General features: G+C 40.7%; 1 protein-coding gene across 1 annotated transcript in view; it reads right to left on the reverse strand.

Annotated features, from left to right (window-relative positions):
* Positions 1 to 3,987: 3,987 nt before the first annotated feature.
* The window catches only part of Spred1 (sprouty related EVH1 domain containing 1), a 65,052-nt gene continuing 56,403 nt past the window's right edge, over positions 3,988 to 12,636 (reverse strand). The window contains exon 7 of the mRNA XM_021156206.3: positions 3,988 to 11,218. Within this exon, the coding sequence (XP_021011865.1) occupies positions 10,571 to 11,218 (648 nt within the window). The 3' untranslated portion in view covers positions 3,988 to 10,570. The remainder of the gene's footprint in view (positions 11,219 to 12,636) is intronic.

The raw sequence follows: 12,636 nt of genomic DNA on the forward strand, positions 1-12,636 counted from the left end.
CAGGGTATGGCCCATCCAATCCCAGCTTTTCTGTACACGTATCTGTCATTTCTTCACTCCATGTTTCCCCAGTATGCTCAGTGTCTAAGCTGTGCAGGTTAACAGCAGAGCACTCCTGTAAAACCTGCACTGGGAGATAGGGACGTAGATTACTGAAGTGGGTTCTGGAAGCTCATTGACCAGGCAGGCTAGTAGAATCTCTGAGTTTCAGAGTCACTGAATGATCCTCTCTAAGTAAATAGGTTAATGCAAATTCAGTCAAAAGGACACATGAGATCTTGTCCCTTCCCCCTAAAATTATTTTTGGATGATGCGTGCGCGCGTGTGTGTGTGTGTGTGCGCGCGCACACACACACACACACACACCTTTAAAAACAAATCTTTCAGAGAACAGATAGTGCTTTGCGGGCTGCAGAGAGAGCTAACCCAGCACTACTCCATGGTGGGTGCACAATTCAAAGCATCCAGTCAACACAAACGCACATTCTATAATGCCAACTTTACAATGAAATTTGAATTTTAAGTCATATTCATGTCATGAACTCAGTTTTCCAACCACATTAACGCGTAAAAACCTCGCAGGCAGAATGGGAGCACATGAGTTAGTCTTGGCTCACAGTGTTGTAAGGAAAGATGGTGTGGTTGTCTGCTGGCAACTGGAAACATTGGTTGTGTTCATAAAAAATAGGTGAACCACCACTACAGAGATGGTGCCACCTGCATTTGTAAGTTCCCCAAGCCAGTGTCATCCTCCAGTGTCTGCTGAATGAGGGGTGGGCGTGGGGGTGGGGGTCTCAGTCAGTAGAGCACTTGCCTTGTATGCACAGGGCTCCAGGTTTGACCTTCATATCCCATGGCTTTGTTGATTGTCTTTTATTTAAGAGTGTGCTAGAATGTGCTTGCTCCATAGCAGCCAGCCTAACCTACCTCTCCTGTTCCAGATTAGTGAGACCCTGTCCCCTTCCCACCAAAATTATTTTTGGACGGTGCCTGAGGAATGATACCCAAGACTGACCTCTAGCTTCCACCTACAAGAGAATATGCACTTCCATACATATGAACATGTACATGCATGCACGTGTATGTGAACTTCTTCTCCCTCCCTCCCCTCCCCCCTGCCATCTCTTTCCTCTCCTTTCTCCTCTGGTACCCAATCTCCTTGTCTGTGCTCCCTTTATGATCTTTATACCTACCTTCATCCTCCTACCTGCACAGTTTCCAGTTATTTGTAGAAAGATGTGAACTCTGAAACAAACTCACGCTTTCTGTTTCATTCATTCATTCATTCATTCAAGAAAATCTACAAGAACTGTATTAGTGAAATCTTGTTATTTATATATGCAGTGGCTTTATTACATGCTAGAGTTTCTCACCATAAGCAATAGCCATGCCGCGAAAATGAACCATGTGGATTAAGAGTTTGCAAACAGAATGGTTTGCACTGGAGAATAAGGTTAGTGTTTCTAGAGACTTTCTCCTTTTAACAATTAAATGTTAAAGGTCTAACATTTTCTTTAAGTACACATTGGCTGTGTCTATGTTTTGGTGCCTGTTATTACTGTTATTCTGACTTAAATCTTAAGTTCTCTAAAACATCCCCTTCCTATTTATTATGTGCACGTGCATGTATGTGTATAAGCGCACACACAATGGCAGAACCATGATAGTGAGAGGACAGTCCTACCATGTGGGTCCTGGGTATAGAACTCAGATCGTTAGGCTGGTGGCAATCTAACTCTTAGTTCTTTAACCACTAAGCCATCTCCACAGCCCTAATCTTAAATTTTTATTAAAAGGTCTTATTGTATTTTGTTAACAATACATTAATCTGCAGTATTTTTAATATTTCTTCTGTGTGTGCATATATATGTTCCTGTGTGGGTGCCCAAGTACCACAGAGTGAGTAGAGATCAGAGGTCAACATTGTCTATGCCAAGCTATCGGACCAAGAACTTTCAGGGATTCTCCTGCCTCAGCCTCCTATTTCCCTGTATGAGACCTGGAATTCCTGGGATGTGCTACCATGCCTGGCTTCACAGGGCAAGTGAGTAAGCCCTTTAATGTTTCTTAGATATATAACTTCACGGAGATGAGAAGTACCTATAACCAAGTCTTTTGAAATGTATTGCCCAATATAGTCATTTAAATAAATTTCCTAGGTACATATGAAAATAGTTTCTCTTATTATTTTATTTTATTTTTTTTGTAATTTTGAGAAACTCTGGCTAAAGGATTCAAGGATACAGTTCCTCTTGGTGGTGCAGTCACGGCAACAGGAGCTGCGGCAGCTGATCATGCTTTCTCTGCATCAGGAAGTAGAGGGAGACGAGTCAGTGTTGGAGGTTAGCTAGCTTTCCCCCTTTACCTCAGAATGATTCTACCCAGTTAGGGTGGGTCTTCCTTCCCACCTCAGTTACTTCTGAGGCTCATTTCCATGGAGATCCTAGATCCTTGAAATCTAGATGATAAAGCTGACAATCAAGATTAACCATCATGCAGGGAACAAATTAAAGCCCTAAGAAAAGAACCATTCACTAGAAGAAAGGGGCTTCAGACATTAAGGAAGTAAGTCTAAGATAACACACGGGACACCCCAGTAGACAGGTTGTTGGGAGTGCCTGCCTCTCGTGCTCAGGACAGTGAGCTCATTCTCAGAAGCACCAACTTTTAATAACCTTCTCTTTCCAAAGGGAAATGATTTTAATCAATCGCAGATCAAGGTGCAGGAAGTAATGGATGGGTGCCCACATTTACACAGCACAATAGACTTGAAGTTGCACTATGACCAGGAAGCAAACAGAGGCCTCTTTGTTAGAATCTAAGGCATTGCACAAACATGGTAGAGGCTCACCCTGTTTCTACTGTCATCTAAACATTCAAAGCATAACTCTTTTAGTGGCCTTAATACTGAAGTCAGGATTTAATTTTATTTATGTGTGCCTGTATGAAATTTATATGCATGTGTATACAGGTGGCCACAAGAGTCAGAAGATGGTGTTGCATCTTGTGGAAGTGGAATTACAGTCAACTGTGTGCTGCCTGATGCAGGAGCTGGAGAACAAACCTAGACTCTCTGTAGTGCTCTTAACCCCTGAGCCGTCTCTCCAGTCCTGCACCGATTTCCTTTTGCAACCTTAATATTGCTTCAGTGTCATTGTGGATAAGGCAGAGGTCAAAGAATGGAAGCAAGGAGCACTTACATAAGTGGAGAAGAACCAAAAAAACAAAACAAACAAAAATCCCCAAACACCTGAGCCTGGAAAGCGATGGGAATGGTGCACACCAGAGGCTGTGCTGATGAGATGGGAGCTGAGCACACCCGAGCCTTGTTCTGAGATGGGAGCTGTGCATACCTGAGCCTTACACCACTCCCATCTCAGTGCAAGGCTCAGGGTGATGACTAGGCCAACTGGATGGGTAGTGGTGCAGCGGTCCATCGAGGCAGAGAAGAGCAAGGACAAAGGTCTGAGAGATGAGGGCAATCACTGAGAACTGGAGCATCCTTAACTTTCTGGAAGAGACACACCTGGGTAGTTGAGTTAAATTTAATGAAGGTTGTTAAGTAGCCTTGCACAAATATGTAAACTTCCTTGGACCTGTTAAATGGGACATGCTTATGTAAAGGGGACCTTACATCCCTGTAATTTGAGTGAACCCAATGATGCCTCAGCATCTCCTTAAGTAACTGTTCTTAAATTCCCATCTTCTTGCAGTAACAACACATCATTTAGAAGTATGTTGCTTTCATACTTGAATAAGATTTACTAACTAGCAGGAAGCTCATGAATTGTTCTTTTACATTGTAAGGCAGAGTAAAATCACTGACTTCCCACAAAAGGCCTTCTTGGTATGACGTGACATTCCTTGAAAAAACCACATCTGTTACAGATTCTACAAACTAATTAGAACGTTGTCATTATGAAGACTTCTAATGTTGCAGACCAGGAATCAGAATCACCTTGGGCCACCAGAATTCCTTAAGAATTTTATCATGCCTCCTCCATGTCTGAGACTCTTTTGCCAGTTGGAACCTTTGGAATGTACTGATTTAGCAGATCAGATCATGACTCCACCATGAAGCTTAAAAAAAAAAAATAGTCACCACACAGCATCTGAGACCTTTAGCAATGGTGTCCTTCCACTATAACACATCTGCCTAAGGTCCCCTCAAGTGTATGTGGGGACTGCATTCATGACTGACTTGTTCTGTGACCATAAAAGTCTATGCAATAGCTTCGGCAGCAGAATGTGTCATTCGGGGTAACCTGAATCCATGTTCCTAGGCCATACTCACTCATACTTGGCTAAGAATAATTTGTTCATCTTCTTTTTGGTGCAACAGCTGTGTGTTTTGCATTGATGTCGCCTTTCTAAGAACAACAGGAGGTGAGGCTGTGTGTGTGTGTGCACCTGTGTATAAAAGTTAACATTAAAATTCCTTTTTATTAATTCTTCCACATATTAAGTTGAAGAAATATTTTCAAAGCAGGAAAAAGTAGGAAAGAAAGTATGGAGGACACAAAGATCGGTGACACACCCTTAAAGAAACTTAAGGTGACAGTTCCCATCTGACAATGAGTTAGCAAGTAACAGAAAATTAGGCAAATCTCCAACTGGTTCTGCCCTTCTTTCTGACTCATAGCCTCTTAGCTATTAAGTTATTTCCTTAGTACAGCCATTAACTTTGAGGAAAGAGGGACAGTAGTTTTGCCATGTTTAAGAAGCAGCCCCCACTATAAACTTCAATCTGGTTGCAAGGACAGGGCTTATGGGAGAGCTGACATAAGAATGGCCGGCCATTCTTTGAGGAACAATAGCGACTCACTTGAGATCCTGCTTTTCCTTGGCTTCAAGGGGAAGCAGTATCTGCTACTGCTTTGGTGAATGAGAACCCCTGTAGGAAAGCATCACCAGTGAAGAGCGTCTTACAGTGAGGGACCAGGTAGAGCGGCCAGGCCTCAAGGGTCCTCCAGTGGTCTACTGCAATCCAATGCTGTCACTTTTAAGGGACTCTCCATGCCTCAGTAAGGTGGTTGAATAGGGGCCCAGAAATGAAGTAAAGAAGAATATAAAACATGATCCTCTTATGATCTAATTGTAGGGTATATCAAGTAAGCACCTGATCTCACTTAACTGTTCCTGTCCTGTGAAGCCGACACACATGCAGAACTGCGCCAGGACTCTAGTCAGATGAAACGTGGTAGCAGCCAGGATGTTCCTTAGGAGCACTTTTTAATCTCCCAAATCTAAACCTTTCTCTTAGGAAAGCAGAGACCCATAAGTAAGGATTAAGTGATTAAAAAACAAAAACAAAAAAACAAACAAAAAACCACACACAAAATACCAACCCTCTATTTTGTTAGACTTAATATTACATAGATTTTTGAATCATCACTTATTTCAAGGATCTAAGATCTCAAAGCAGTTAATTTTAAAGGAACTCACTCCAGCTATTACACATTCACTGATTTTTAATTATTGATGTGCATGTATCTGTATGAATATATGCCATGTGTGTATGTGTCCTCCATAATCAGAGAGCAAATTGGATCCCCTTGAACTGTAATTACACGTCATTGTGAACAGCCTGAATGGGTACTGGGGACCACTAAGGTCACCCAGGAGAGTTAGCAAGCACCCTTAGCCATAAAGGATGCCATCTGTTTGTCCCCATAAGCAATGCTGTTGGACATACCACTGTATTAGGGCCCTATTCAACTTCCCTGCTCTAAAACTGTTCTTAAGCTTGGTACCGACTTGATGTGAACAACATAAGTAACTTTCTGAAAGCCTATAAATAATCACAACTATGTGCCATGGCACACGACTGGGGTACAGTTCATTCTTCAAATAACTACAACACAATAATCTAAAAGCATTGTTTGGGTATCAAGATGTTATCACAATTGATTCTGCCCTTATTTTCCCTGTATTACAAAGGCTAGTGCCTAGTGCATACACACTTGCACACAAAGTTTCAGTTTGTTAAACATTTGCCACACACCCTTAAGGTGGCTAATTATTGCACCTGCAGCATGGATACAAACTAGGAACTGTGTAAACTAACAACTAACAATCATCTGGAATCAAGGGTGAGGTGCCGAAGTCGAACTGTAGGTAAACTTTCAGTTAGAGAACACAGCTCATAAGAATGAAACCACATTCAGGTGAAAGTGCCCAGTTTCCCTGCTTTCTTCTCCAGTGATTAGGACCTTACACAGCTATATGTTCTGAAGAAGTGAGAAAAGCCCTTTTAAATTTCACAATTTGGTTTAATCAGGTAATTCCAGGGGAGGAGAAATCACTGAAACAAATAGTCTACCATCTGATATGTCCAATTACATGATATGACGGAACAAAAGCAGTTACAAACTCCTATGTGCGTATTTACATGATATACTCACAGCTCTCAGCTAGTTGGCTCTATGTGGGAAGATGCATTAGGACAGGAGTTAAGCGGGCTTCCATTGCTTTTTAGAAAGATGCAGTCAGGCTCCTAGTGGGGGTGGGGGTGGGTGGGTAATATACAAGTGAGGCACTTCCGAAGTCAAGATAACAGCAAATGTACAACATACTTGTTCACAAAAAAACCTGTTCACACAAAAACCTGTGCATCTTTAATACAAAGGCTTTCGACTAGGTAATTCTTGAAAAAATGAAATAAAACTAATAGCTTTTGCAAAGTTAGCTTTTGGGAACAATGGATAACAGTGTACCAAAGCAGCTGAAAGTTTTCTAATTGCCCAGCTGCTCGGTAACTGGTACCTTTTACAGCCCCCTGTAATTTTCCTTCCCTCCCCACCCTCATTTTGGTTTGTATAAACCACCTCTGCTTGTCTGTGTGTGCATATTTTTAATATTTTCTGTTTGACTCCCCTATTTCTCTACTATCATTTACTAGCAACGTTTTGGTGTTCCCTGTAAGACGCAGAAGTGTAATCTGGATCAAATCAAGAGGAAGATCAGCGACATTTAGTAATGAACTGGTTTTATCGGTTAACTAAAGTTCTCCAAGTTACTTTTCAGAAAAGTTACACTTGCTCAATGTACTGTTGGACTACAATTAAAATTACTTTAAAACACATTAATCCAAGTTACATGTTGCAAATATAATCAGACATTCAATTTTAACAGAAAAAAAGATCCATAAAATTCTCTCCACCATGTTCTCTGCACTTTGAAGACCGACATGAACACTAAGAAATGCCTGTGGGCCACTTAGCTACGGGAGAAGAGAGAGGGAGAGGAAAAGCACGGCTGACCCAGAGAATCAGATGGCACTGTGCACATGAATCCAAAGTGCGTTGTAATACCTCAGAAGCTCACTTTAGGCACCGCTGAATCACCAATGGAAATAGGTAGTTTCAAGTTTCCCTCTTTCAGTTTAAGTCCTGCCTCATCAACATCTACTCAGAAACATACACACTCTCTGGAGTTGTCATGATAAAATACAGGCAATTATGTTTATTTTTAAAAAAAAAAAATCTCCCTGACTGGTACTGGGAAGAAAATAGGAATACCATTTTGGTAATGGCTTCTGAGCTGAAGAAACTGGTTGTATAAATGCTTCAGTACATATGTAAGTTTGATTGCCAGTTCCAAGTTTCAATAAATATTTTAAATCAGGATGTGTAAGGGACAAGTGCTTCAATTCTTCCAGCAACCATATGCATTTGGGGAAAGACTTACTTACACTCCTTAGTGCTGTTCCTCGACCCCTGATTTCTCTGGTGGGCAGTGGCCACCCTGAACAGCCCACAGCCCTTCTTTACTGGGGACACCATCTCCATTTTTCAGTGCTGGTCTAAAGCCATCCAGCAGGTGGCACTGCAGCTCCACAAGCACTCCTGCTCAGGAAATCAAAGGCTTCCCCACAGGCTGCAAGCATCCTCTGAGAACTACTGATCAGGAGCAAGCAGCTGGAGAATCTTCGGGTCACGCCATTCAGATGATTTCATTTTCAATATTTACTTTGACTTCACCAGTTTTGTTGAGCTATCTGCTTACATTCTAGACAAAAGAGAAGTTTTAAAGAAAATGCCCAATGGCAGCGCCCAATCTCTACGGTGAACAAGAAATCATTCTTGAATCCACCTACACGTACATGTTGGGAATTGGATTAAACTGTCCATCTAATTCACAAAGGGACTCATTAACATTATATCATCAGTTTCTTTTCTGGACTGGCTTGAATTCATGTGTGCTAATTACAAAAATCCAAGGTTAAAAAAAACAATTTCATTATCATAGTTTTTAATGAAGAGAAATGTTTAAAATTGTAAAGGAAAAAATGGGAACGGGATGGCAAAATCTTAGCAGCAAAGTGGTTAAAACAAACTGAAAATATTAATGCACAAACATTAAAATATTAAAGCATGTACGTTGCGTATAAAATACAGTACAGAACCAGGAGATGCACTATAGTGACTAGTGCTTAACAGAAAAAAAAAGTGATTAATTTTGTTCTTCTCAGAAGTATATACACAGTTCATTTCCATGGCATTTCCTATGGCCAGCAAGTTATTTTCTTTAGTTATTCACACCTTGCTCCAACCTGAATTATAAACCCAGAACTTACAATATGAATAATCACTCATAAGGAAAACCAGGACTCTATTCAGCAAGAAAAAGGAATCCTGAAAGGTAACAGTCTGCTCTAGGAAACCAAGCTCCTCTGAAAACAGCAAGGACGAAGATCATCTACCTGTGCAGCAGCCTCCAATGTAGAAACAGTAAAAATAAGACTGAAAATTGCTGCTACAGTGTCCGGTTTTGGATTTAGTTCATCCAATTGATTTTTAGTACAAAACTAGAAATAGCCTCTTCTTCATAACATCTATAGTTATCAATATATTTTTCTTCTTTTCAATGTGAAATAATACTTCAAGATGATCTATATACATAATGTTGTCAGTTCAAGCTGTCATATAAATATAAATGCTTTCTTAAAAAAAGTATTTTACAGACAGATAGTGTTATACATATACATTGTTCAGTTTGATCTGGGGCAAAAGAAAGCCAACACAAGCCAAAGTGTGACACATAAAACGGACTGCACAGAAATGACACTGAAAACCTGGAGAATGGACTTCAAATGGTAGTGTGATTTTCATTTTTATCACTTCAGAAAGTTTAAGCCATTAAAAAAAAAAGGCAAAAAAGGCACACTGCTTTCTTTCCTGAGGGAGTATTTTGAAACAATCCCTCACAAGAGTTTTAATAGTAACACTTTAAAAAAACAAAAACAAGACAATTTGACCTCAAAGTATTTTTAACCTGTTTGCTGGAGCGTATCACACTACTTTGTAAATCAAACATCCCATGATACAAATGCTCTGCGACAGGAATGTGGTGTATAAGATTTCCATTCACAATGGCGGATTAAATACTTTCCTGGGAGAGTTCTGCATATGTGTTAATGCAAAGTAACTTTGCTCCAGAAATATAATAAAATGCAACCGAAAGGTATTAATTACCATTGTTATGTGAGTAGTAAGCACAGAAAATCAGTAAAACAGCTGTGCGCATTCTGGCTTAGCAGAATGAGAAATGGAGATCTCAGGCGGAAACTGTTTCACACTAACTATCCAGTTAACGCTTGCTTCTGCCTTGTAAAACGTTTATAAATGCAGTTAAGTTCTCTGAAGGAGGACACTCTGAAAGAAAACAACTTGCTGGCTGAATACCACAGAAACAAAACAACTAAAGGAACCCTCAATTTCTTCTGTTTACTCAGTCTCTTTATATAAAAATAAGTGTTACATTTCCATCAGAACATTAGACAAGTACATCTGTGCTTTAAAAAAAAGGTTGGTCACTCAAGGCTATTAGAGTATTTTAAAGATTTTAGATTTCCAGAATGTACAGATATAACTCAATATAAACTGCAGCCCAAGAGAACTGAGGATGAACTTACCGAATCTTTCACATGGATACAAACGTTATTAACTACATGAGTTAAATACTCAACACATATGGAATGTGGTGGCAGATATGTCTGTGCACATCTACCTCAGAACTAGGAAGGGCAAGAAAAGTTTAATATGTCATAGTTCGTACCTTACATTTAGTTAAATATAAACATTTGTTATTTATACATAAAACTGCTTTCAAAAAACAACTAATGATTTAGTTGCACTTGTCTTATCTCTTTTAATTTCCCAAGTACTAACTTTTCTGTACTGAAATCACTGTCCCTTAGTGCACTTTTTAGTTAATGTCCTAAAGAATTTAAATCTTTAAAAAGTCCCATCACCTAGTGCATAAATATGAAAATGCCAAAATTAATCCCTTTTAGTTGGATCCTATTCTAGGTTGACCTTTTGTAGTCAATAACCAGAAATGACTGCCTTCTGAAAATGCTCTGTGATCTGTCCCAGAACATGCCATGCACTCAGGGACAGGCATGGCTGGCATCTGTAAATCACAAGAACTGACGAGTTCTGCTTCCTCCACGCATGGCCCCAATGATACCGGCAAGATTCCATATTGCTTGCCAACAGCTTCCACAAATCCAAGTTAGCTAATTCCTGGAGATGAAGGTTTAAGCTCATGCCGGCCCTGGACTGCTTCACCCAGCAGCCTTATGTTTCCCACCACAGCACCCGCATGCCTCACCACAGCGATGGCACATTCTCAAAGGGACGTAGCAGCACATACATGGTACAATGAAAGACAGGGCTACCAGGGCTAACCACCTTAGGCAGAACTTGTCATCACTAGTGTCACACGAACAAGGATCAGAAAAGTCTCCCTCTGAGTCTGACATACAATGATATAGCATGCTCTCAGCACAGAGCATGCAACTAACTTGATATATGCATCTTTTAACAGGATCTGGAGCGTCCTGGCATTTCCCCCTGCCATTTTCTTCATGATTAAACCTTTCCTGGCAGTACACGCAGCGAGAACGTTCCCCATCCTCTTTTCTTCGTTTTGACTTAAATTTTAACGAGGGAGGCTGTGTCTTAAATACCACAGAGTCTTTCAGAGAACTTAGCTTAGTCTCATCCCCACAGTGGTAGAGATAGTCTGACTTTTTACTGTCTTGTTTAGAAAATGGAACACTGGAGTCAGTATCATCTCTCTCCAAGTCATTTTTCCACATGTCCGGATGTCTGTAGTCTGCATATCGACGTATTAAGATATCTCGAGGATTTATTCTAACAATCTCATCCTCATCTTGAAAGCTGACATGTCTGATTGACTTCAAAGGGACCTAGACAAGATAAAAATTGCAGTAAGGACGATGGTGGTTGATTTTATGTCAGTGTGGTAGGATGACCCCCACCTAGGGATTCATTCAAGGAGCTCTGTGACCAAGTTTTAACTGAGATCAACACTTCAGCTGCTGAACCACAGCCAATCAGACAACACCTGAAACAAAGACTACCTCCCAGTAGAGCAAGAGGAAGTTCTGCCAGCAGGGTGCCTTTACACACAAGCTCCAGTTTTCCCCTCATTCCATGCTAATGGCTTATCCTGCATATTTCACTTTTCTTTCTTTCTAGTACTGAAGATTAAAGATTCTAAGTTTTTAGAACCTTATGCCTGCTAGATATGCAGTCTACCATTGAGCTCCATCGGCTATCTCTCTTTGCCCTTTGTATTTTAAGGTAAGGTCTCACGAGGCTATCAAAGCTGCTCCTGTGCGCTCATTCCTCTTGCCACAGCCTGGAGTAGCTGGCCCTGTAGGTCTGCGCCACGAGACCTGGACTAAATTTTGGATTTGTATCCCATTTCTGGATGAGCCAATTCCTTAAAACGGAAGCTCCATCTACTCATCCGTGGTGCTGTTTCACAGATTTTTAGTGCCAAGAAGCTGGGTGCCACTGTAATACAGCTTTAAAAATGTAGAAATGGATAATAATTTTTAACTAAAAGTGTTTTATGATATGTGTCAGAGCCTCAGAGAAACTACAGGAAGAATATGGCCTATAAGGTCCTCCTGGTGAGGACTCTGAAAAAAAAAAAAAAACATACTACTGGACACTGGGAGAAAGAAAATGGAAGTGGCAAAATCAATCATGTTTGGTACACTTGGAAGATAAAACTTGGATGTAAAGATATTCAGAAATGCTGAAGCTGTGGCAGTTTTCTTCATGTTGCTTATAATATCCTTTCTCTGTGTGTGTGTGTGTGTCTTAAGCACACACGCAAGGACAAACTGAAGGACTTGCTAAGCAATTGAATAATCTCCAGTAACACTTTATTAAAAACACTGGGGAACTGGAGAGGATACCAGGCAGAGCTGGATAAAGCAAAATGCTGCCAACATGGACGAAAGCAGCCAGGACAGGGTGAAGACAGAAGGTTCAATCTCTGGATCTCTTCACAACATGCCAAGAGCACTGTGTGGCTCCAGGCATGCCCGAGCTCTCTAGTAAAGAAGCCTGAATTTGAAGGCTGAGATATCTTCTGCAGTTTAAGAGGGCAGCCTAGTCTCCTATTTCAGTAGACCATGCATGCTTTGGTATTCTAAGACCCTGACAGCAGCAATGAGACATGGGGTGAGGCAGAAGCGTGGAGGACTACCAAATCAAGAGCAAAATAGGACAAACCCAAACCCAAAGATGATTAATTCCATGTCCTAAAATGGAATGAAATGCTTATTATGGTTTTGCCTTCCTGAGGGTG

Source organism: Mus caroli, unplaced genomic scaffold, assembly GCF_978045245.1.
Source record: "Mus caroli unplaced genomic scaffold, Mus_caroli_1 scaffold_2, whole genome shotgun sequence".
Lineage (NCBI taxonomy): Eukaryota > Metazoa > Chordata > Mammalia > Rodentia > Muridae > Mus > Mus caroli.